A 27,382-nucleotide genomic window follows, 5' to 3' on the forward strand; every position below is an offset into this window, starting at 1 on the left:
GAAAATGTACATGTCTGGTCGACCATCACAAGACAGACGGCCCAAAGAGACATGCTAATTTTAAAGAGCACAGCTCCCTGCTGCTGCCACTCAGCATCACTGGCCTCACCCCATCCTGACAGTTCAGGACAGGTTACTGAAAAATAAAATAGTAATAAATAAACTTTATTAGAAATTAATTTTTCAGCTCTGGGGTGTGTGGGGTGATGCTCCACTGCTCAAATGGAGAAGTCGTACATGCTTTGCTGTCTTGAAAAGATTTGGCCTCGGGTAGAAATTAATTGCCAAGATCTGCTTGCTCTTTGACTGTCCCACTGCACATGTCAATTTTGGGTGCTTCCTGTCAGTTCATTTCCTGAACAGGAGGGGAATACAACAGAGCTGCCCACTGTCTCCCCTGTTGTATGTAACTGCTGACCATGGAACCCCTTGCAGTCACTATCCATTAGCTTCTCACTGGCATAACCTTGCCAGACGGGGAATCCAGGATCTACTTGTATGCAGACGATATATTCCTAGCACTCTCTGGTCTCCAGCACTCACTCCCAGCCCTGATGGACATAATAGATGGCTTTGCGGATATGTCAGGATAACCAAGTGAATTGGGGCAAGAGTGAAGTGCTACCCCATCACATATGACCACGAGGGTGGTGATCCTAGGCTATCCCTTCTGCTGGACTTCATCGCATCTCAAATACCTAAGGATTTTCGTCAACAGGGCCCCAGATCACATGGTGGCAGACAACCTGGACCCTCCCACGATTTTGAAACACGTTCCTATGTAGGCCTATCTATCTGGGGGAGAGCGCAAGCAGTACAGATGGTCATGCTCCCGAGGTTCACATATGCCCTTGGCATGATACCTCTTTTAGTTCTACTGTCAATGGTACACTGAGTGTATACAGGGATCCGCTACTTTGTCTGGGGGTTTTCCCACCCTCGTCTGGCCTACACTAAACTCTTAGCATGCTGCTCATGTGAAGGTATAGGCCTACAGTCAGTCAAACACTATGCTGTGGTCCTCCACCTCTCTCAGCTGGCCTACATGCTCCATGGGGCAACAGATTTGCCACAGTGGGTAACGGTTAAGCGCTTGCTACTTTCAATTCAAAAGGGACTTGACCCTCTGTGCAGGGGCTAAATGCCCCAGATATCCTTAGGCAACCCAGTGATGCAGACCATGATGAAATCCTGGAGGAGAGGGCATTGGCTTCTGGGAGTGGAACCCTTTTCTATGTGCGCTTTCCCCTATGGGACAACTTTCGCCTAAGAGTTGGAGATGAGATCCCTAACTGGGAACAGTGGCAAGCAGCAGGCATCCATAGACTAGAAAACGGTCATTGCCAACCGGACCCTCAAGCCTTTCAAGTCACTCTGAGAAGAGTATAGCTCCTACGTCAACAGTTGTGGCGGTATCTTCAACTACAACACTGTCTCCAAAGTACATTGGGATCAAGACCATGGGCCCTAGAGGCATCTCCAATACTCTCCTAACTCTGGACATGGAGCAGCTCCCGATGAATCATGTCGGGACTATATGATTGGATGAATCATTACATTTTCTCACTTCCTCTCCTCAACAACCTCAGAGCTAAATGGCAAACTCAAAAGAAGAAAACGTAGGCGTATGGGTGGCCCTAAATGGGCATTAGAATGCCCACAACCCTCCCAAAAAGTGGCACAGTATTTCTGCCCATGCGGGTACAGATGGGTGCAATAGCCCATTATCTGCCTCACCGGGGGAGCAAAAAGCCCACCAGCCACCAGGGATGATTTGTTTTTTTTTATAAAAGAGAAGTGGGGGCTGCCCACAATGAGGAATCCAATGCCCCAGCCTCCAACACAAAAGGGACAGGTTTTCTGCCCCCTCAGAGGCAGGAGGAGGTTATCACTGTAATCTCCCCCGGGGGCAGAAAGCCCACTAGACACCAAGGATCATCTTTGTGTCAAAAGTTAGGGGTGGGGGCTGCTCTAAAAGGGCATTATAACTCCACCACCCTTCCCAAAAGTTGGCAGTCTTTCTGCCCAAATGTGTTTTTGCAAGGAAGGCACCTGCATTTTTGGTCCCGGATTCAGCAGCCATCTAGGGAAACCTACCAAACCCTGACATTTCTGAAAACTAGACACCTTGGGAAGTCCAGGGAGGTGTAGCTTGCTTGGATCCCCAATATTTTCTCACCCAGAGTCACCTGCAAACCTCAAATTTAACTTAAAAGTCGTATTTTCCTCACATTTCTGTGTTATAAAGTTGTGGGATCACCAGGCCAACACAAATTTCCTGCCACCCAGCATTCCCCTAAGTCTCCCAATAAAAATGGTACCTCACTTGTGTGGGTGGCTCAAGTACCAGCGACAGGGAAGGCCCCAAAACTTATTGTGGAGACATCAAAATTATATATTACAAAGCAACTGTTTTTTTTCAAGGGGGCACCTGCGTTTCTGGTTCCGGCTAAGCAGCCATCTAGGGAAACCTTCCAAACCCAGAAATTTCTAAAAACTAGACACCTGGGGGAGTCTAAGGAGGTGTAGCTTGTGTGGATCCCCCAAAGTGTTCTTACCCAGAATCCATTACAAACCTCAAATTTAGCTTGAAAAATCAAATTTTCCTTACATTTCTGCATGGGATCACCGCGTCAGCGCAGATATCCTACCACTCAGCGTTTCCCTTGGTCTCTCAATAAAAATGATACCTCACTTGTTTGGGTGTCCAATGCAGAATCGCCCAAAAATTATACAAGGAGGAAGATGGCCGGACAGACGTAGTTTGTCTCGGCTCCCCGGTCCACGCTTGGCTCCTGAACTGCTATCTGCGGTCCATTGTCGCCTTTCTGGCCGGGAAACATAACACTGGCAAGCTGACTACGCGGGGCATAAACAGAGCACCTCAGGTTCCTGCTTTCACAGTTCTAGCCTTCGAGGGAAGCCCTGCTCCGGTGACCCGGCGCTGATCAAGATGGTGGACGCCACACTGCGGGGGAAGGGCACCGCCGCTCACCAGTGAGGGGCTCAACGAGCTGTTGCGGCGCTAAGGTGGTGCGAATTGAGACCGGAGTGGCCGCTCCTCATCTTTGCTACCACCGCGAGAGGGCGAGAGTGCTGCCAGCTTCACCGGCACTGACAACGGAAACGGCCCCCGAGCGGAGTGAGCGGCTCGGCGGGGCCCACCAGACGCTTGAGTAGCGGGGGTTCAACCGGAAGACTCTTGAAGGCCATATATTCCGCGCCGCAGTCTGTACCCAAATTAGCCACCCCTCAATCCTCGGCTGCCGTGCTCTTGAAGGAGTGAGTGTCACTGCGCTGGAACTCTTACCAGGAAAAGCTCTGTGAGGGGTGGCTGATCCCTCTAGACCCGCCAGGTGTGTGGGGGGCAAGATTGTGGTTGGGGGTCTGATGAAAGTCCCATTTGCGGTGCCTGAATCCTGTACGAGTGCCTCCTGAAGAGAGATGACTGCATACCCACCATACGACCCCTACCACGCGCCATGCCTGACTTTAATATGGCGGCTGGGCCCTATACAGGACTATTGAGGAAAACCTCCTTCTAAGACCCGGCCTATGCCTCATTTAACGTGATCACTGCCCCACGCGCAACTTCTAGCACCCCACCAGCAAACACCTTCCAGCATTGCTAGGAGGCCCAACGATGCGGCTTGCCTCAGGAGTGCCTACTAGGGATTCAATGGAGGAGGCAATTCCTATTGCATACACCACAATGGCCACACCGCGTGAAGTCCCACCACAGATTGAGTCCCACTGCATACAGTGGGATCCACAGAATGATAAGCACAGCCCAGCGACGGACACAGAGGTGAGCAGCCCTCAAGGCTCTTCCACCTGAACGGGTAAAGGAGAAGACCTGGACGCAGGTTTCAGTACATGTGGCACCTGAACCTCAGGTGACGACTTACCTATGATCGGAGTCCCCCTATCAATAGATCCCCCACCTGGCCACTGTCTACTGCTCGAACGGACCCGCCCTTATGCCGTCGAAGAAGGGGATAAGTAAAGCACAGAATAAAGGGTCTGATTTCTTTGCGCCACCAGACAAGCACCTACCACCTGAGCAAGACGCGGGAACAGACGCCATGACTCTCACTAAAGACGATCTTCTAGCCACGCTACGGGACTTCAAGACAGAATTATTGAAGGAACTGAGTCAAGATCTCAAGGCCTCGATTGAGCAACTGAAATCCAAGCCTCACTAGACTGCTCAACTCCCTACAACAAGATGTAGACTCCGTGGGCACGAGAGTGGTGGATCTGGAAGCACACGCTCAGGACCTAGATAAGCACTCTGCCACTATGCGAGAGGACATCTGCACCCTTCAAGATCAAATACATCAGACACAGCTCAAGGCTGAGGACCTCGAAAATAGAGCATGGAGGGAGAACCTGCATATCCGGGACTTGGAGGAGGGAGCAGAGGGGCTGGATCTCGAGGCCTTCCTGGAGGGTCTTTTTTCTGACGTTCTTCACCCGCAGGCCATCAAAATAAAGTTTGACAGAGTACATCGAGTTGGGGGCCTAGCGACTGGAGAATGGCGACGACTGTGCGATGTCCTTGCCAAATTTCACTCCTACAGAGCAAAATAAGCCGTATTGCTAGCTGCCAGGATAAAAGGGACAGTCTCTTTTCAGGGCCACTCTTGCTCCATCTTTCAGGATCTAGCCCCGGCCACGCTGGCAAGGAGGCAGCTCTTCCATCCAATCATGTCGAATTTCCGAGACGACAACATCAGATATAGATGGACATACTTGTTTGGTCTCTCCTTTGAATTCAACAACGCCACATCTCTGACTTGCAGGAGGGGCTAGATCTCTTGGGCCTATCCTCTGACTCTCTGGACTCCACTGCCTCTCTCCGAGCTGTTCACCTGTTCTTGGCCGATGAATACAGCGGCGGCCCACACCCTTACTAGAAGAACATAGCAGGGACTGCAGGACTCAAAGTGGGGACCTGCTGGTAAGACACACCCTGGGCAACCTTGCCCCTCTGCCAACTAAAGCCCATGAACCCTTGAGCTGCGGCCCTCTCCCTCCTGGGGCACCTCAGCTGTGCAGCGAGATCTTCACGGAGAGGAAATATAGGACAGACAATTCAGAGGCTATCCATTACAGGGACACAAGGTGGAGGTTCTGTCAACATACCCGCGGGTGGGACTCTTCAGCACTGACTTTACTAGATAACCGCACTATTATTGGCAACCATAACTCCAAGAAATGTTCAGAATGGGCGTGGACGGGGACCTCGGTCGTACCTTCCCTCCACTGTTCCCATGGGGGTTCCTCAACCCTCAACTGGGAACCTCTCAGCGGATCCACAACCGCTGAAGTTGGTAATGTTGGTTCTAGTTTATTTCTGTTTAGGGGAGGGGGGAGGGACTATGGGCTGGTGGCAGCTTTTTAACATTCTTTTATGGTCGTTCATTGACTATGTACGGAGGCACATCATATAGCTACGCTAGGGGGAGAAGGGGTGTTCACGTCCACTATATGGCATTTACTATTGGCTCATAGAACGTCAAGGGTCTTAACTCTTCTCAAAAGCTTCCAAAGGTCTGGAAATATCTCACCGATCATCACACTGACATTGTAGCTCTCCAGGAGACACATCTCGCTAGAGCCGAGGATGCACGCTTCCAACACAAACAATACCCCCTGATATACAGATCCTCCTCTCTTACTAAACACAGAGGAGCGGCTCTCCTCTTTCACACCTCCACAAAATTCCAACCTTTAGATGTCCAGACCGATAAAGAGTGACGCTAAGTTATGGTTAAACGAGCTCTGAAGGGCACACTATGCATATTCATGGCAATATATGCCGCTATTACAGTACAGACAGCCTTCCTAAACACAATAGTGGGGAAAATTCAGGATTTTGCAGAGGGACCAACACTTCTATTGGGCGATTTCAATGTCACCTGGCACCCAGACCTAGAAAGCACCCACCCAAACCGTGCAGACACAGGCTCCTTTTCCACAGACACTAAGCAACAGCTGCATGACCTTGGCCTCATAGATGCGTGGCATGCTCTTCATCCCCACACACATGATTTTACTTTTTACTCACACGTACACCGCACATATTCTAGGATCGACAATATCTTTATGAGTCAGAACCTAATGGGAGTGATCCAGACTGCCAAGATATTCCCTATTTTCATATCGGACCATGGCCTTGTAGCGGTTCACTTAACATGGAGCAAGATTGCTTTTACCACCCCCCGGTGGTACTTTCTGGCAGCCCTCACAAGGGACAGGGTACATTGCACATCACTAAGGTAAACAATTACAGATTTATTAAACGAAATAACCCTGAGGACACATCAGCATACACCAATTGGGACGCATTCAAGGCGGTCTTCCGGGGACAATGCATCGCTCTCAATTCTGCCTTGAACAAACAGCGGACCAGGGAGAGAGAGGCACTAGAAGCAGAGCTGGCCACCAGTGAATCCTCCCACAAAACCAATCCCACTAGAGTTACGATTTACAACCTCACTGCCCTACGGGGCAAACTCAGAGCCATCTCCAACAATAGGGCTGAATTCACCCTGCTTAAACTCCGCCAGCTATCATACTCACAGGGGAATAAGGTTGGCAAACATCTCGCCAGATAACTCAAGGAAAAACAGGAAAGGGAATATATAGGCGGTATACATAGGGAACACCATATATTGACACACAAGGATCAGGATAAAGCTACCCTTTTCAGCTCCTTTTATAAGGATCTCTACACCAAGGACCAATGGGACCTGAATAAACAATATGATTATCTTCAGACTTTACAATTCCCACAGGTATCGCCAGAATGGAACGACAGACTTACTGCCCCCATATCCCTCGAGGAAATATCTGCCACAATCAAAGCTCTTAAACCAAACAAGGCCCCGGGTCCAGACGGATATACAGCCCAGTTTTACAAAACCTTTGCACCAGACTTAATCCCCCACCTCACCCGGCTCTTTAACAAAATGGCGGACGAAGGCGAGACGTCAGCTCAATGGCTGAAGCAGTGATTACCGTTATACCGAAACAAGGGAAAGACCCACAACTATGTGCCTCATATCGCCTCATCACCCTTTTAAATCTAGATGCGAAGCTCTATTCCTCTATCCTGGCAACCCGACTGAACGACCTCATGCCCGACCTCATCCACCCCGATCAATCAAAGGTCGACAGACACATGACAACACTCGCCGCCTAGTTCACCTCATTGAGAAAGCCAACAAAAAACATATCCCAGCAGTTCTGGTAGGACTAGATGCTGAGAAGGCTTTCGACACAGTGGATTGGGGGTTCCTTTTTAACACACTAACACAATTCAGGTTGGACCCCAAATTTACAACCATGCTTCGGGCTAATTACCCTCAACTATGTTCCAGAGTACAAGTTAATGGGATACGCTCAGAACCCTTCTCTCACACGAGAGGCACTCGCCAGGGATGCCCCCTTTTACCCATATTATTTGCCCTTAGCATAGAGCCCCTAGCGATGTCTATCAGGGCAAACCCAGAGATTCAAGGAGCTTCCTTTAGCAGTGTCCAACATAAAATATCGCTTTTTACAGACGATATGCTACTCTCTCTTATGGAACCCCCAGGTCCCTACGCTTCTAGTAACTTCCAGTAACTGAGGTAACGTGTAACTGATGTAATTTTGTAATTTCTGTGGAACCTTATGTAAAGCGCTCTGATACCTGTGGGTCTAGCCAGCACTATATAAAACTTGGAGATCGCAATGCCTTGGTAATCATGATGCCAAAAGACATGTTGTGAAATTGAAAAACAAAAGCAGAAATTCAATGGTCACCAACTCATCCAAAAATAATAATATGTAAACCATTCTGAATATTGCTCTACGCATTTTACTATATACATACTTCTTTCAAAGCAGGTTTAAACTCATATTTTTGTACTAAGTTTCTTTAAAAACCATCTTTCAGACCTATTTTTTTTTTTGTGGATATTCGTGACGTTGCGACGATGTCGTTAACCGCGATGATCACACCTTTTTCATAAAGTTAAAACACATATATGCACACATTTTACAGTATTTTACACACTAGAAGATTATTATTGTGCACTTCAAACTCATACCTTTCTAGTGTATTTCTAGAGCAACCATCTCTAAAACCTATTTTCCATTTTTGAGGTGAGGCTGCAGTTCATGAGGCCGTTGGTCATTTCGATCTCCGCAGTTACGTCCTGACGGCAGAAAGCAAAAGCAGGAATTCAATAGCCACCACCACATAAAAAAACTATATGATTAATTCTAACAATCAAAGTACATAACTCACTATATTAATAGCTCTATAAAAACATTTATCAAAATCTTAATATATCTATAACAATGCGTATTAATGATTTACTAATATATGTTTTTTTATATTCCCACCAATATTCACAAGGTCGTCGATAGTCGTGATGTCCCCATGATGGTACACGGGGTGCAGCACTGGCAGTCGTGGCGTCATACTGAATATCGCATGTGATTAAAAAATAACATTTTGGACACATAATTTGTGTCGCTAACACATCCAGTACTCAAATATGGGGTCAGAGTACCTCTACTCTACTCTACTCTAGTCAGCTTCAACGAATCAGGGGTTAATTGAAGTCGGGAGCCAGGCTCCTCAGGCAACAAACTACTGACCCCTCAAAGGCAGCAATCATTTCAGTTTCCCACCCACCTCCTTTGTCCACTCCAGGCTGCCCAGCTGCAGGCAGATCCCCACTAGCAGGAAGATGTGACGTCCCCCTAAAGTGCCACAGGTGGCCAGACTTATTACAACCTGACTGCCAGGCCCGGTTGACTCATTGGGCACTACCTCATGATGTGAGGCAGCAGGCTGTCTGACTCAGAGCTGCAAGGCACCATCGGAAACAAGATACATTGCAGCAGAGCAGTGAGCCTGCAAGAAGCCCATCGCTCAGCTGTAAGCACCCTAAGCCTGCGTGAGCTGCGCGTGCAGGCCACAGCAGATGCAGTGACAGCTGCCACACACTCCACAGTTTTAGGCAGTCCTTCAGCAGTGACACATAAAGCAAAATGCATCATCTGTGAGGTAATGCATTTCAGCATCACATTGAAATGTATGTGTCTAAAGCCTGATGTGTTGTACTTGGCAGGGCTGGTAATAAGCACTTGGGATTGGGGGACTTACCCTCTCCATCTCCTTCTAAATCCTTCTCTTTTCTGAGCGTCAGTGCATTAAGGTTAATGCTGTTACACAGATGATCCAGGTTTCATGTCAAAAGAGTGAGGTGTGTATTTTTACTCCTCAATTTCCTGCTCATTCTTCATTTTAATTTACTCTGGTGTTTGTTATCACTGAAATGTTCAAAATGCTAGTAAGGCAGTCACATAAGTCCTGGGTTACCAAGAAATGGGGAATAAAACAGGTCATTTTAGAGTAAACTAGTCTTTTCATTCTTTTTTCAGAGCCTCCAGGATGCTGGTGAAGAGTGTTTGCCTTCTTCTGGTCCTGAGATTTGCTGCCCTTCAGCCTCCCTACAGTGAGTACAGACTCAGCCTGAGCAAGGGGTAGTAATGTCATGTAATGATGACCAAAGTCTGTTGAAATTACCCTTAATCTGACCCAGAGAGGTAAAGTGTGCAACGTAATGTTCAGTAGAATCTAAAGTGCTTCTGGTGATATAGAACTGGTGATGCACGTCCAGTCGGTGTAAAAATGATTTAATACAATAAACTCTAAGATTAGTGCCTGCTGCAGATGAAGAGACTCCAACCCATTCCAAGAGAGACGGCTGTACTAGTAATGAATGCATTGGCCATATATGTGTATCAAGTAACCGGTGACAAACATGCCCAGCACCATCCACACCAGTGACCTTCAAGGGCACAAGGCATGCATTCAATGAACTGATGCTATCACTTCCACTCTGCACATCCCCCACTGAGAGACGGGGGACATATTTACCAATATTTCACGCAGTGCAGTCAGTCAGCTTGCTGCACTGTGCTGCATGACAGGGAAACGGCAGGAACTGGCCGCATTGCCCCCCATGTAAGACATCATAAATGACGTTTTGGAAGCGTCATCTTGGAAGATGGCGGGTTTGCACAGAAAATGGAGCCGGCTCTGATTGAGGAATTTCTTGGGGTCACCATAGAACCGTTCTGGTGGGGCCAAGGGAATACCGGGGTTCTGAACAACATGGGCGGTGGGAGTGCCCCCTTGGAACGGAGGGTTCACCATGGGCACTGAGAAAAAGCCTGTACCCTGTGACCCCACCCCTGGGGAAGACATGGGTGGGGGAGGAGTCCAGTCCTTAATATATGGGCCGCCACCCGTTGTGGTGGCCTTTCCGCTCCTAGAGATACCTGCTACCTCCCTACGTAGGGTCCCCATCTCGGCTCTTAGGTCTTGGTTTTCCTGGCGTGAGGCATGTACCTCCTGCTGAAGAGCCAAAAGGCTCTCCAGCAGCGAGGCCAACACTCAAAAGCAAACTTGGGTAAGGAAGTAGCTGGAAGCGTTCCGATGGACCAAAAAATGGGACAAAGTGTGACAAATTACGCTAACGAGTGGTGCGATGATCTTGGCTTGTTCGCAGCAATAGAATTCTTCCCGCTAACAGGCGGAGTGCGGATCTTGGGCTAGTAGTGATCGAATTCGGTCCACTAACGATCGGGGCGGCGATTTTCCCAGCGCTGATCGGGCTCAGCGGCAGCAGGCTCTGCGACGATGTCCTCAGCGATAAAATTCTGCACGCTAACGAGCGGTGCGACGGAAATTTTCTCGCTAAGCCGGCTGTGCGTGAAAAAGTGGAGATCTTTAATTTCTTTCTTCTTGGCCAGCTTCCCACAGCAGGCACAGCTCCCAGAGGCCCCAAAACTGGTTCCAGCACTCTAGGAGGGGCAGAACTCATACAATAGAGTTCAGGGGGAAGCTGGGGGTGAAGTCCTTTTGTTCCTGGGACCTCTTAACAGGAGGCCAGCTCTACTCAGGCCCTTGGAGATCTTTTTAAGCACAAGTTGAAATAAAGTCTTTTGTAGTCTTTCTCCTCTCCTTCAGCAGCAAGGCAACCACTTCAGGCCAATCTCCCAGGTCAGGGACAGTACTCCTCCTTACAGCTTTCCCAGTTCCTTCTCCTCAGGCAGAGGTTCTTCTTGTCAAGCAGGATCTAATTTCTTGGGAGCAGGGTCCCAATACTTATACCCCTAATTCCTTTGTTCCTCTGGGGTAGAGGGGCCTTTGCCCAGTCCAAACCAGTTCCTGAGCACTTTGTTGACATGACTCTGACTTTCCATTCAGAGTGCAGGGCAGAGACATCAGCCGCTCCACAGGAGGTGGATCCAGCATTGTGGTGGCAGAGCACAGCTCTATTCAGAGTCCAGGTGTACTCCTCCCACCCATCTGGATGTAAATCTCTCTATTCACCACCGGGCTGCCCCAGCCTGTCTCCTGGAATTCCCCAGCCCTGTCACTCACAGAAAACAGACAGCAGATACACATCCTAGCAGAGGCGGGCTGAAATGGTTAGGCAAGCAAATAGCAGCTTTCTAAAAGTGGTATTTGCAAACACAGAATATTAAAACAAACTTTACTAAAAGATGTATTTTATTATTCTGAGTTCAGGCATACTAAACTCAAATTTCTACCATGTTCCCTGGGTCTGTTAGGATCATAGAATGTAACAATTCTAACAGCCCATACTGGCTCATGGAGAACAGGTAGCCTTACAATAGTGAAAAACGAAATTGGCTGTAATTCACTATTAGGACATGCCACACACAACAGACTCTGTCCCCTCTGCTTTCAGGTTCCTTCCATCAAGAATACACTTGTGGGTTCCACCGGACTTTCTTCTCTCTTCCAGCAGTGGCATTTATTTGAAGTCTCCCATTGAGAACAACAACGGTTTCCGACACCACTTCCGCCCTATGCACCCGGCTTCCCTGGGATAGGTATCTCTGGTACTATGGTATCCACGGGTGGGGTGGCTCTCCAACCTTCTAAGTTCCAAAGGGTTTCCTCGTAATGCACTAGGAAGGGTCCTTAAACTTTAAAACTTCAACTGCAACTCTTCCTAGAGTTGTATGGAGCACCCGGTCGTGTTCTCACTCTACCCCCATCCTCCGTGGGATCCCAACATACTCACTAATGATGGTTCCTTGGGGTCCCAGCAATTCTACACCTTCTAGACATTGTCTTGACTCAAGTCGTGGTTCTTTTACCACTATTTTAGTATTTGGTTAGGTCCCCTCCAGGGGGCCCTCTGTGTATTAGAGCTACTTTCAATTGATTCTGTGCTATAAGTGTTGTCTATTGTGAGTTATCTCTGTGTAGGAGATAATGTGAAGTACTAGAGAGTGTTATAATAATAAATACATATTTTTATAACTAATTTGGGGTTTCCCTTTCATTTAACCGATACTATAAGGTTGCATTCTGGTAAAACAAGCTGCTTAACATTCAATTCAATTCAAATGTATTGCATGATTACTAAAAACCATAGCAAATTTTAAAATCATGTAGCTCATGTATACACAGACAAAGGTTTCAAAAAGAGAGAAAGAAAAAAGAGAACCAAGGTTAATGCAAAAACAGTGCAGTAATCGTGCTGTAAAATGGGTTGTGATTAAAAGATGTCCCAATATTGAGGTTGTTTGCCTATATAGATCAGGATCTTGGGTAACAAAACAGTCACAGAGTAGTTTTTTCAAAAGTCAAATGAATGCGATAGTAGGCCTGAACATGATCTCCGCTCCGCTGCCAGAATTTGCAGAGATTTGTCTATGCATTCCATTAAAACCACAGAATTCAAGCAAAAAATTGTTTGCTACTAAACTGCACTCACAAACATTGTGATAAAGCAATTTAACATGCTAAAAAGCATAAAACCAATTCACAAAAGTGAGCTTTGAAAATGAAAAATATTAGGCAATGAGAGAGGTGATGATTTTGGGATTCACCATAACCTAGGGGGAGGACCAAGCAGATGCCTTGAACACAAAGAAAATATCACGCTGAACGAGCATCATCAATCATATAGGAGAGTAGTTTGTCGAGTAGCCTCTGCAGGCCTACCTTTGTGTGGCTCAGTAACACAAGGTCGTCAGCTTATAAAAGGTTGCTGATGCAGGTTTCATACAGTTGAGGCAGGTGGGAGTTAACCTTGTCAAGTGTGGAGGTCTGAGATGAACAGATTAAAAAGAAGGGGCGCCAACACACAGCCTTGTTTAACACCGCTTCCTGTTTGGATCTTATTTGAGAAAGGAGATGATATCCCAACTTTATTCTTATCCAGGTTTGTGTGTGGAGTTGGATTATGGCATTTAAGAGGGTGGAGGCTATGCCCCAGCTCTCTAGTTTTTGCCATATGCGGCCACGTGGCATCCAGTCAAAAGCTGCCTTGAAGTAGATGAAGCAGCAGTATAGTTGGATACGACGAACGTCTGCCTGCTCCATCAAGACGGGTAGTGTCAATAGGTTGCTGGTTATGCCTGAGTTAGCCACAAAGCCCGTCTGATTAAAGGGGAGGCGCTGTCTTGATTCAGCCCAGGTTGACAGCTCTTCCAGTGAAAAGCTGGCATAGTATTTGTATTCGATATCAAAAAGGGCGATCATTCTGTAATTTTTTGGGTTGTTTCTTTTATCGCTCTTGTAGATGGTATGAATAATAGCGCCTTTCCAGGAGTCCGGGATGTGGTTGTTGAGCCTGCAATGTAAAAAGAGGGGTGCAAGCAGACCTGACCACGACGCTACATCTGACTTGAACAAGGCCTGGGGTAGTCCATTTGGGCCAGGGGCTCCGTCTGACCTGCCTTTCCTAAATATCTGGGTGATGGTGTTTGTTAAAACTCCTGGTGTCGTCAGGGGCTCTAGTTTTGAATCATTTCATGCCTCTATTCTCTCAATTATTGCTTCATCCACGGAGACTTCGAGTTGGGTAATTGACCCAGTGTTGCCTGTGTAGCGGGCTTGAGTGAGTGCTGGCCAAGATTTGGAGGTCGAATTGGGGGTGGGATGCTCTGTCCTGCTTAAATGTTTGCTGAAGTGATTGGATAAAAAGTTGGTCCAGTAGTCAGCACTTATGTTTGCGCTGCTGCGTCCTCTGCCTCCTAATGGGCCTCTATTCACGAGGGACCAGAATAACTTTGTGTTGGACTTTTTGCTGGCGTAGACTAACTTCAACCAGAACTGGTCTGACGCTGATTGTTTTTCTCTGTGCATGGATTAGGGGTAGGCGACAATTTCCGTTCCGCTCGCGGAAATTGCGAGAATTTGACATTTTCACGTTTCGCAAGGAACGCAAAAATCTCGAAATTTCCGCGATCCGCGAGGGAACAGAAATTGTTACTGTCACCTTAAGTTGAATGCTCTTGTCAAGAAAATTAAACCTCAACAGGAAGCACTTACAGATATAAATAAAGCAGGGGCCCGAGTTGAAGCTCAAATTCAGTAACGCATTAATCAGCACAAAACATTCGAGAGCTAGGTCGAGGCTGGGCAGGTGTGTTTTTCTCCCCATATCTACCGTTACAAATTAGCTTTGATCCTTGATGGAGCTCTGTGCATCCATGACTTTCTCGAGCGCAATCCCCGTGTAGTTTCTGTCACCAGGAGGTTCTGTCTCCTCATCTGCTACTCTGGTCGGTCTCTGGTCCTTTATAGACAAGAGGCATGTGAACTGCATGGAAGCCCTGCCTTTTTTGCCCCGCCCCACACACCTGCAGTGGTGAAACGTCTTCCCGCCCTTTCCCCCACTATGATGGACAGCTGACTCGAGGGACCCCGGGGCCCGTCGGCGGCGCGGTTGCAACGTTACAGACACACACGGTCACTGTATGTAGACAACTCTTCTGGCCCTTTACGCAGCTGTAGTGTAGGAGAAGCACTATACATTTACCCAACAAGGTAGCACTTACTGATTAGCCAGTAGAAAGTACTCCAGTTGAGTAGAGGTATTGCACAAAATGGTGGTATCTTCTTGGGTAAATAATATGCATTTCAGGATTCATTCTGGCACGATGCTCCTGTGCACACCAAAATCTCCGCGATCACGTGAAATTTCGCGTGATCACGGAGATTTTGTGCCGTTTCGCGATATTTTGCGAAAGGCACTTTCGCTAATTTCGCCCACCCCTAGCATGTATGCCTTGAAAGCTTTTTGAGCTTGCCGAAAGAGGTTAAATAGGATTGCATTTCCCAGGCTTTTTCAGGCCCTGCGTAGGGCCGAGTTTCTTTGGGATTTTAGCTTTTTTGTTGCTGGTGAAATGCAAAGTTGTGGTTTGTCTTGCCAGGAGTAAGATTTGGATGGGAATTCATTTACTAAGCTATTTACAAGCGCTTCCCAGCCGTCAATGATAGGCGTGTCTTTTAGCTTTGTAAACGTAGAGAAGCACTGCATTTCCCCATGACAGTAGGGACGTTGCTGGACGTCCATTTCATTCTCCTTAGTTTCTCAGAGTGACTGTCCGACAGCGTGTGAGTGAGTGCCTGATGATGAGGCATGTTGAGAAATAACTGTATTATTTGGGGTGGATGGTCACTTTCTCCTTGTGCTTCAATGTAATGACACCAGATGAAGGTGAGCATTTTACTGTTTCCCAATGTAAAGTCCAGGAATGAATGGGTTCGGCCATTAGTTCTTGTCCAGGCCGGGGGAGTATCTGTGGGTGAGCAAGTCCTGATGGTAATGTTTGTGTGGCAACATGTGAGGGTACCACTGGAATGATTATCCCTAGGTCCTCGAACTGGTTGTGAAAGAGGTTTGTATTAAAATTTCCAGATATTAAACATGATGTACTGCTGATATACTGCTGTATGTGCTTAAGATATTGCATAATATTTCAGTCAGTAGGTCTAGTTTGGATTTTTTCTCAGTGGTGCATGGAGAAATGTAAACATTTAGCAGTAATAGCTTGCTCTCTGATGTGAAATTTTCTACCGCAATGCCAGCGACCCAGTCAGCTTCAAATTTTAGCTGTTTTATGCTTGCGGACAATCTAGTAGATGCATCGATTGAAAGTCCGCCGCACAGTCTACCAAACTTACTCTGTCTTGTGGCAGGTGATATGAATTCTAGGTACCCTTCGATTGGGCTGCTGGTTGATAACCAGGTTTCCTGGAGAAGAATGATGTTGTGTTTTTTTAAGAATCCAAGTGTGTCTGGAGATTAAAATTTCGACAAAAGACCGATGATGTTCTAGGAGCAAATTGTTAAACCATGTTCGAAATTATTTCAATTGATCTTACTTTGCTGGCAGCCATGACCAATCTGCGCTTCTGGTGGCTTGCTGTACTTCACTGCACTGGTCGTTGCCGACTGTTATCTCTTTGTTGGCTTGTAATTGCCTGTTTCCAGTATTTCTAATTGTTCCTGGAATATTAGATGTGGAGAATGCCTTGAGGCTTGAGAAGACTACGTTTCATTTGAACATTTTACTTTTTAGGGGTCCTTTTTGAGGCGTTGGGGACTGGGATGCTTGCAGCTGACTGGTAGGGACGGTGAGCGCTGTGCTCGAACCCTGTGCTGTCGCTAGTTTATTGTTTTTCTAAAATAGTTGCAGATTGCTTTTTTTGGCTCTTCTGTGAGTCTATTGCGGGATTTCCGAAGTCTTTTTTTTTCCCGCTTTGATAGCCAATGGGTGGATTGCTGGGGTGATTTGACATTGGTAATTGTGTTGCTGGATGCGTTAGAAACTGTGTCGCATTGATTTATAGTAAAAAAGCGGTTGATAATTTGTCAGTCGTGTGGTCAGGGTCCGGTTGTTTGCCCTGTGCAGGAACCGGTGGCGTGGGGTTGGGGAGCCTGGATGCTGGAATCTTCTCGATTTCTGTTAGTCCTGATGACAGAAATTGGGGCAGTGAGGATCGAGTGTCAATGATGGGAGAGCATCAACATACTGATTGCACTAGTTACACTTGAGATTGGGATTTTATTATCAGTGAATTGAGCACCACCAGTTTTCGATCAATCCCAACGGTATACACAGCGAGGGTGTTTAATAGGTCCACCTGTTGGTCAATTTTGTCTGAGTGGTATTTCAATGCTGACACTGTAGACTGAAGGTTTTGGAGTAGTTGTGACCAGAGCTTGTTTAAGGTCTGGAGATGAGGGGCTGACGGTCGACCTGTTGGATTCTTTGGTAAAAAAAGATAAGTCTAGCTGGGTATTAGGCATGATGTTGTGGCCCCAGCCTGTATTGATTTTTTGTTGGCAACTGTTGGCAGTTAATGATGAAAAGATTAGGAATGACATTGTGGGGTTGCTTACATGTTTGTTTGCCTGGGTTGCAACTTGCAGGGTGAGAACTTTAATGGTTGCTATTGAATGGGCCTTGAGGGTTGGGGACTTGTTTGCTAAAGAAGAAAACTGGCTAGGGATCCAAACAGGGTGATGGTTTGGCAAAGTCGTCTTGTATCGAATGGAGGTTGAAGGGGGAGTGAAAGCCAGTGCGTGAGAGTTGTCATCTTTTGGGTCAAAGGAGAACTGGTCGAGAGACTGGTCGAGAATCCGAGGTGATGGAGAGGCCTCGGGAGCTTCTTTTATTTGGGGCTCGGCCCTTGTTGGAAAGCCCAGGAGCGATGACCTGGGGCCTTTCTTGCCGGCAGACACATGGATCATGGGCTGGACCAGTTTTTGGTGCGAGACTGGGGCTGGGGATAGGACAGTTAAAGCGGGAGTCAAAGGTATGTCGAGTGAGCTTCATCTGGACTTCAAAGCGGGTGCAGAACTTCTGAAATAGTCCCTCAATTACATTTCTTTCGATGAAGAAACTGCTAGGTCTCGATTTCATGTCTTTGCAGTTTGGGCTTTCTTGGAGCGCACTGGCTCCACCAGTACCACTGGTTGTGTGCTGGTCGAGATGAGACTGAACTCGAGGTGAAGACTGATGGGGATATGACTTAGGAGCTGTGTCTGAGGCAAAACCCTGTTGTAACTGTGGGTTCGATGATTTTGCCGGTTTTATAATTGAGGATAGGACTGCTACTGCATCATCAAAAACCATCTTCTTGAGGCATTTTTTTGAAGGATTGGGTGGGGCTTTCCTGGTGTTCCCTGATCTCATCGCTGAAAGATGTTAATGGTGGAGGGTAGGGAGTAGAGGATGGCCTGGGAGACGCTGATATCACCCTCCCAATCCCCCACTGACCGAGCCTCTTAGGTGCTTCAGAGTGTACAGAACGCCCAGAATGCTCACCCAGGGGATCATGGCTCAACGTTGCAGTGCAGGCTGTAAAAGGTTGGTTGATTTCCCCGCTTGATGCGGGTGAAGCAATGGCTGCAGTAGCTATAATAATCGCAGTAGCGGTAGCTTGCAATCATTGCTGGGTGACTGGGTTAGCTGGGGTGACTGGGGTAGCTGGAGGGGACAGCGGGCCACTAAGCTTGCGGCACCTCGGGCTCCTTGGCCACATTGTTGATGGCAAAGACATTACAAAGTCAATGACTTTCATTTGCAAGGCAATCAAAAATAACACAAAGTATTAATATTCTCTAAACTCCTTTATTACTATGGGAATTTCTTCAGACAGCAGTGCCGTTTGCATAGTCTTTTTATAGTGGCCACTCCCCCACGAGTATACCATGACAGGTCCTAACATGCCCACGTCACCCGGGGCAACAAAAGGAGAGCAAGCACAAGTCGTGTACTGCATCCGAAAAAGGTAGAACACGAAGAAAACACGCACGGCCTTCAGCACCATCAGTGAGACACGTATCATATAATTTCCACCTATTCATTCTGTCTAACGCAAAAAAATTCCAGCAGGCCAAAACGCCCGCCGGCACCCCAAGAGTGTCAGTATTTAGATACTGAAAAGCATGCCGCCTCTGCCCGTACGCACATATTCACTGATCAGTTCCTCTTTATACACCATAGAGGCGTGTCTAGTGGAAATAACGTTAATAATTTTTGAACATACTCCACTGTCTCCAAACGTGCTGAATCATCATTTTTGCCCAAAACACGCGCGTATACAAATTCTGCAGATACCCAATATAGTATGGGGGCACAGAGAGCAAAATGTTATGATCCCCACAGAAATGAGTTAGACTAGGGATCTCCAACGAGTAGCTCGGGAGCTACTGGTAGGTCGCCAGCACCTTTAAAGTAGCTCTCAAAGGTGAAGCCACACACAGTAAGTGGGTGCATATTAACTACTTGTTTTAAGACTCTTACAGGGACAGCCAGCCAAACCAATGGCAAGGCCTCAAGATAACACTGAAACACACACATTGGTGCCGATTCCGACCCTGGAGAAACCGGGTACGAACCGTCGGACGGAGCATTTTCTCCGTCCGACGCGTACCCGGTTGCAACAATCTCCAAACATGGAATTACGATTCGCACGGAAATAGTATTTCCGTCCGAATCGTACAAAACGCCAACCGACGAAAATATACAGACAAATGTGATCCGGGAAAGCGCCGACGTGACGTCGGGACGCATGCAGCCTGCGTTTCACGAACCAGGAAGTACGATCCGTGCCCACAGCAGTCCGGACGGCAATATTTTTCCGGCACCCAAAAAGTGCCGGGAGAGCGAAGTACGCCATGAAACGACCAGATTTGGGGGCCCGGTACGCGCCGTACCCCCCCCAGCCCCCGTACGTACGGACCGTACCCCCCCAGCCCCCGTACGTACGGAACGTACCCCCCCCAGCCCCCGTATGTACGGACCGTACCCCCCCCAGCCCCCGTACGTACGGACCGTAACCCCCCCAGCCCCCGTACGTACAGACCGTACCCCCCCAGCCCCCGTATGTACTTTTTCCCATACGAATCGTACTTGGCAGTTTGTACGGGACTTGTACGATTCGTATGGAAAAAAAAACGGATACGATTCGTACGGGGAAATTTTCTCCAGGATCGGAATTGGCACCATTGTGTTGGCATATGGGGTCATCCACATGACCATCAGTATTCACTATATATCTAAGTCACAATGAGATTGGCCACGTTATATGCTTTGCTCTATCAGTCGCACCACACGTGTGTGAACAATGCACCCTCAAAGAAGTGTGGCTGCAGTAACCAGTGCTGACCTACCAAAGTGGATGACTGCAGAAGCCAGAGTGAAAATGTTAGTTGGTAGCATGATGAGCCCAGGGGCTGAGGAAAGCAGGGTATGGATCCAAGGTAGAGAAAATTAAGAGCCTCATCTGTATTAATTTATGTGTACGTCTGTCTGACATTATGTCCCTCCATAATAAACAGCGTTGTTTTCTAGAAGCTACGGCTAGTGTCAAGGACTGCCAAATGTGTCTGCTGGTCCCAATCATAAGGGTTGTAACTCTGGTGCCATTCTGTCAGTTCATGGGACATGAACTGACATAAGTGTCAGTGGCATAATGATGGTCATCCTTGACCATTTTGGGAATTTGTGGTCTAGTTGTGTGAAAGTGGCTGCCAGTATTGACATATTAGGAGCATGACTAGCCTACGTTTTAGCCATCCCTGACCCCTTCTCACATAAAAATGTCCATGACTGATATATAGTAGGCATTGCGGATATTACGGCGTCTGGCCTTAACACAGTGGTGGCCCTGGTAATAATAGTGGCAATATTAGCATCACGCAGGCATGCATAGTGTTCTAAAGAGCATCCTGAGCCTATGATCACTGGGTATTCAAAGCAGAACCTCTCGATAGGAGGCATTTTTTCACAGTAGTGCTTGATTCAAATGACAAGCTGATGTTTGGGGACTGTCGATTTTCTAAAAAATTATTTATTAAATGCAAACATTTTCTTTTTAGAAAAGGCTTTCTCTTATCGAACATTGAGTTAGATTGCTCAAAGTGAAAAGTGGTATTTGATAGAAAAATATGTGTATCTTCAAAAACAAATAGGCTGACAAAGCCAAAATATTGCAATTCTAAAACACATTCAGAGTTGAGCCGAGTGAAAAATCAATTTGAGTTGGGGAGACTTCCTGCTGTGGTTATGTTCTATGTTTGTTTCATGTTGTTCCCTCTGTATGATATCTTTTTTTTGTTTGCCACTTGTTTGGTTTGTAATACACACTGTTTTCTGTACCAGCATATTGCATTGAGCGCCTGTGTCTTAACTGTTTTTAGTATATATTATTTGTAATTAATTTGTTTATTTTTTGATAATTATTTTGTATATGGGTCTCTATTCTCTCTTCTTGTGCTTTATCTATTGATTATTGTTAGGGTTGGTTGTTTATAAATATGTACTTGTATGTAAGTATTGCACTTGTTTAGTAAGTTGCTTCTTGAGCCACTGTTTAGATTGGTAATGTATGTCCTTTGTGCGACAGGGCATGTGATGAATTGAATGTTATGTTGTTACTCAGATTGATGCATTTAATATTGATAAGAGTTTTCCTGGCATCTCTGTTGTTAACCTTGCCTAGAATGCTTAGATGGTCACTAGTGATAATCCTTGTTAAGGTCATCGTAGTGTTATGTTAACACGTGATCACTATGTTACAGTGATAAAATATGCAAGTAGCTCAGCAGGGATTTACGTAAGCAGAAGTAGCTCTCACTACAGAAAAGGTTGGAGACTCCTGAGTTAGACAAAACTCTCCAGAGCTGTTTTGCACCATTGAAAGTCCGCGTCTCAACCACACGTGTGCGCTCTCCATTCTCAGCCCGCAGCGCTTTACTTTTGATAATGAGACCTTTGTATACACAAACCCCTGTTAACATTGTCCAGACCTATATGAGGGCATTTAATTATGTACAGCCCTTACATCATGACTATCAGCACACTTGGGGAACTTATTCACTCCAAAAAACCCCGTAACAAGAGTGTATACCGGAATTTTGAGTCAATTTGTACACATGACTTTCAACACAGGGATGCTGACTCCGTGGCACCCCTGAGATAACCAGAAACAACTGGGGAAGAGTATTGCCATTTTTTAGCTGTTTATCGTTTTAACTACACAACTCTGCTAAGATTATCATTCTTTGTAGACATCTTTCTCTTGTAGACAACTTGAGCATTGTGATGTCACACATTATTTCGAGTATATCTTTGAAAGCACAACAAGACTTTCTTTATGTTTGTTGTTTCTTGTTAGAAATGGGATTTCTGGTTGGCTAGGGCTTGCGCCAAAGCCAGGCAGAAACCACCACTCTAAGTCAGGGCAGGGAAGTTACCCACCAAGGATAACCCCTGCTCACCCCCTTGGTAGCTTGGCATGAGCAGTCAGGCTTATCCCGGAGGCAATGTGTAAAGCGTTTGCGCACGCACACAGCAACAACACCCTAGGCCCACCACAAAAAAAACTCCACACAAGGTTATATATAAATATAGCCTTTGTATTATACCAAAACACATTAGATAATATTCACACAATTTACACGGTGCCAACTGGCACTGGCAGAATTTACAGGGGACTATTTACACAAGACTGGGCCACATGGACCACTGACAGATTTAGCACAAATCACTAATTGTAGATGTAAAACATATATCAACTGTACACAAATTTCAACTGTAGAGCACAACCAGTAACTACTGGTAAAAGGTAAGTACACCCTACGTAATCCTAAACACCTTAGGCATATATCACGCAGGGAACCATGAACTTCACTAGCACAACCTATACTGGGAAAAACATTTGCTAGGCATAGACACCTTTAGAAATAGTAATAAGCATAAAGGCAATGCACATTACGCAAAAGTACCCATGTAGAAATTACCATGTACCCTAGGTGAGGGCACAACACAGAAAAACTAGCCCCAGGCCAACTTGGCCTCTCAGGGGCTCAAACTCCCTTTGTCCAAAATGTCAGGGCTGGGCTGCCAAAGCAGCGTAAGCAACAGCGCACAGGGGTACAACCTAAACGTTGCAGCTGCCCACTAAGTGCTGGGCAGCTGTGAATCAGATAAGGCCTGGCACCACTGTGCCTTTAGAACAAATATGGAGCGCGTTGGAGCCACATGGGGCTCTGTATATAATCATGCCCCCATGGAGCGCACTGGCTCCTGAAATACAAAAATAGAGCATGGGCCCCTCTGGGCTGGCCTAGGACAATTATGGCCCTCGATGGAGCCACGCAGAGGCTCTGGCAATAAACGTGTCCCCCAAATGTTGGAGCCTCTCTGGGCTCTAGACTAAAAATGCCCCCTTCGGTGGAGCCCCTCTGGGCTCTAAAAGAATAATGCCCCCCGCTGGAGCGAACTAGAGCTTTTAATAAAACTTGCCCCCGGGGTTGGAGCGGCCCGCTGCCATCCGGGGCCGCTCTAAAGGCAGAACTGCACTGTGCCTTTATCTGGCACCAACAATAGTCCCCACGGAGGCCCCTAGCCCTTCTAGACTCACCGGGCTTGCTCCTGGGGACTCCGCTCCATCTGCGGCGGTCTCCTCCCCGGCAGGTGAGGCTGGAAGGAAGGCGGTGCTCTCCACGAGCATGGGAGCGTGGGGTAGGCTCCCGTCTCCCTCTGTATGCCCAAACGACGCACTCTCTTCACCCGGGCCCCCTCCTGGACCCGGGACTTGGATGCGAAGCCTGCCGGGCTCCAAACCCTCAAGGCAGCACGTCCCAATGCGGGGTGGGCTTCCGCCTGGGTCTTTGGATGCGGTGCTTCTCTTCCGGACTCCTCTCTAGCCCCGCCCACAACTAAGGCTGCAGCAGCGATTCGGGGTAGGCTCCCGTCGCAATTATGTCATAAGCGGGGTGGGTACCTGCCAACGAGCACCGCAATGCAGGGTGGGCACCCGCTTTCCAGAACCACGCACAGCAGGCAAATACGCGGGCTGGGCACCCGCAGTCCAGAGACACAGCGAAGCAGGCAATGAGGGGTAGGCTCCCTCAGAAAATCACCATATAAGGCTGTGTGGGCACCCGCTCAAAAAGGCACAAAGCGGGGGAATACCTACGTCGGGATTCCCTCGGAAATTATCACAGCTCAGCGCTGCTGCTCCCAATGAAGGTGCTCTTCAGCAAATAAAAATAAAGAGCTTCTTGGCCATGGAAGACAAAGCGCTCCTCCAAAGACGGCAAAGTTCAGGGAAAGTCTTTCAGGAGGCAGGGGGGGCAAGGGCTGGGCCCAGGGGCCAGCTCACAAGGCCCTCCAGGCAGGGAGGCAGTCCCCAGTGGCGGTCCTCCTGGCGCCCAGCAGCAGCAGCAGGCCCCCCTCTAGTTAGGATCAGAGAACATTTTACATGGGGTCACAGCCCCTTTTTATACACAGGTTTCCTTTGTCTCAGGCTGCAGGGTTAAGGAAAAACCAGACGGAACTGGTTTTGGAGCACTCTGTTGTGCTCAGCCCCTCTCCCCATTCCCTGGACAGGCTAGGGACATCAGTCGCACAACAGGGGGCGGAGCCAGCATTGTGTAGGGAAAGCCCAGCCCTATTCAAGTCCAAGGTGCACTCCTCCCACCCATCTGGATGTTAATCTCCCTATTCACCACTGGGGCAGACCCATCCTGACTCCTGGAGCCAGGCACACCAGCCAATCACAAGCCAGACAGTCACTTCACATTTATTACACAGACATGCCAGCTTCTAGAAGTGGCACTTCTGCACTAGACACAGTAACGCCGCACACATCATCGTGCAGCATTCAATCTCATGAGTTTGTACATACCAAACTCGACCCTGCACTCCCTTCGCATCAGGAACTACCATGGACACTCACATTCCCCATGCATTCCTATGGGAGGGCAGGTCATTCTCACTCAATGTAACACAGAGCACACGCACTTTAAACGGGGACACCGTGCTAAAGTGCCTAGGGGTTTAAAACCACTGACACTCCATAGGGAAAAAGCTAGGATGATTGCAAAAAGTTTAGGGGTGAACCGGCCAGAAGGGACATGTCCAACACAACCCCCTTCCAGCCAAAACGCAGGGGAGACCAATCACCACCATGATGGGCTTCCTTGCTTTGGACGATAGAACACAGACGCGGGCCCGCAATGGCAGGGACACCATCCTGTTTTACGCCACTCTGAACCCACGTGGTTTCCTCTGAAAAAGCTCTGCAGACCAACTGGGCTACCCCACTGGTACTCCTCAGCTGTCCGCAGCCAGGACCAGGCCCTAGCCCATCCAGGTGCCACTGGTCCTTGCCTATCCACAGAGTGGGGGGTAGTAACCACTGGCACATAGTAACCATTCTCCACTCTACCCCTCATCAGGGCAGTTCTAAACTGTCACTGATCCTCCAGCCTAGGGTCTGTACCCTCAAGCTGACCAACAGTCACGGGCGAGGCTCTCCTCCCCCTACCTCTTCTTCTAGGGTTCCGTCCTCTCTTCCTCTGAGAGGCGACCTCGTAACATAATTCGCCCACCAGCTCAGGACCTCTCCCTGAGAACTAGTCTCCCAACCTAGGGTTTAACCCCTCAGGCTGCACCAGGGTCAGAGGCGAGGACTCCCTCCCTCTGCACCCCCTTCCAGAGTCCGGCACTCTCCGAACTGGAGTGGTGCCCCTAGCAGCTACATCGGTCAGGACACTGCTTACACTCGTCCTTCCCTCCAGGTCAGGCTGATCCTGAACCTGGCCTCCCAACCATGGGTCTAAACCCTTTGGCTGAGTATTTGCCTGGCACTCCAGGACTTCTGGGGACTTACACTCCATCCCCCGAGGGTAACATATGCCTCATATGTTGCGTGACAGTCTGCCTGGTGCAGATCTCTCGTCCCCTGTCCACCTGACAGTGCGTGAAGATCCCCCAGGACAGTTGTGTGGTCACCATGGTCACCTCTATGAGACTCAGCCCTCCCGGCTGGTCCCTGACCCACTGGCTCCTCCAGTGGGGAACACGGCCCCATGCCACTCCTCTCGCTGGACTTCTGTACCCTCCCTACTGGAGTGGCACTGCCAGACAACAAAACCACTGGAGTTCTACTTACAGATGCTCCAGGTTCTCCATACACTAGGTGATCCTCCTCAAATGGACTAACAGGACAGCCTAGGCCCCCAACCTGGTGTTCCCTGAAGAAACCGTCCAGGCTCTGAGACTGGGTTTCGGGCATCTGGGGACTCGAAGTCACCCACTCACTCCTACTCCACTGAGATAGGTTGTGAGCCCCTACACCCCTCTCACTACTCTAGCTGGGCTGCTCTGAACCTCTTCCCCAATACAGGACAAGAAGATACCTGAGCCAATACTTTTGGAATCGCTTTCCTCTGCCTCCTCAGAACTTCGGCCACTTTCCCAGCGGTCTGCTTCTATTGCAAGGTCCCAAGGACAAAAGGCGTCACACCTCAACAGGTGTTGGCGCAACCCCGGATAACAACTACTGAGCATCTGCTCTTTGATAAACATATTGAGCAGTCCATCAAAATCTTGTTCCGGGTTAATCGTCACCCAAGCCATCAGTGCATCAAAACAATCATCCACAAAATCCCCCCAATCCTGGTGAGACAGCTTCTTCTTACTTTCCCTGAACTTCAACCTATGCTCCTCTTCTTGGGAACAAGGTACCATACTTTGGGAACTGGAAATGGGACGTCCTGCACTGGACCCTATATCGCTGCCACCACTGGACTCTACCCTCCATGGGGAATCCAGACCAATACAAACGCGCTCAGGAGAAAAACTACCCTCCAGAGCTAATTTCTCCCTGGCGAAGGCCCTCTCAACCTCCGCCATCCTCTCCTGCGCTAAGGCCCTCTCGGTCTAAAACTTTTTCTCCTCCACACCCAGCTGCACCATCTCCTTGGCATGCTCTAACCTGAGCTTCTCCAAAGCCAGCTGATGCTTCCTTTCTTCCCTTCTATCTACCCACTCCTCTGGGGATAGGAAAAGGGATGGGGCGCTGCCCCTGATACTGGACCCAGCAAGGGAATCTCTATCTATGGGGTCTTCACTATCTACTGGTGTCCCTGTCCTGTCACTTCCTTCCTCCTCTTCAGACTCCTCAGGGCTCCCCTCAGACCCACCACCCTCTTGGCGTGTGGCCCAGGCCTTCTCCTCCTCACTGCGCTCACGTTCCCATTCATCCTTTTGCCATTGAATCAGGTTCTCCCTAACTTTTGACTGGGAGTCTGACACACTCACTGCTATGTCTCTCTCCTCACAAAACTCAACCAACTCATACATACTGTATCTAAACAGACCACAGAAATTAAAAGCAGACTCCATTTTGGCAGGACGCTCAGGGACAAGTGCAACACAAGGGACCTAGGTGTCTGAGCTGAAGCAAGAGTACACCATTCAAAAATGACACTTTTTAGGAGAAGAATGAAAAAATAAACCTCAGAACAATAATCCCCAAACACGTGATTATCTAAAATGCAGAGTTTTGTAGTGCAGCCAGTCTTCGCTGTGGTACTGCGCAAACGCAAGTCCTAATCCCACCGCTGCCACCAATGTTAGAAATGGGATTTCTGGTTGGCTAGGGCTTTGGCCAAAGCCAGGCAGAAACCACCACTTTAAGTCAGGGCTGGGGAGTTACCCACCAAAGATTACC

General features: G+C 48.1%; 1 protein-coding gene across 1 annotated transcript in view; it reads left to right on the plus strand.

The window, feature by feature from the left end:
- LOC146839193 (CD5 antigen-like) overlaps positions 1 to 27,382 on the plus strand; it is a 416,800-nt gene that overhangs the window by 141,736 nt on the left and 247,682 nt on the right. Inside the window, exon 4 of the mRNA XM_085603211.1 lies at positions 9,448 to 9,521. Coding sequence (XP_085459337.1) covers positions 9,458 to 9,521 — 64 coding nt within the window. The 5' untranslated portion in view covers positions 9,448 to 9,457. The remainder of the gene's footprint in view (positions 1 to 9,447; positions 9,522 to 27,382) is intronic.

Source organism: Triturus cristatus, chromosome 4_2 (assembly GCF_964204655.1).
Source record: "Triturus cristatus chromosome 4_2, aTriCri1.1, whole genome shotgun sequence".
Lineage (NCBI taxonomy): Eukaryota > Metazoa > Chordata > Amphibia > Caudata > Salamandridae > Triturus > Triturus cristatus.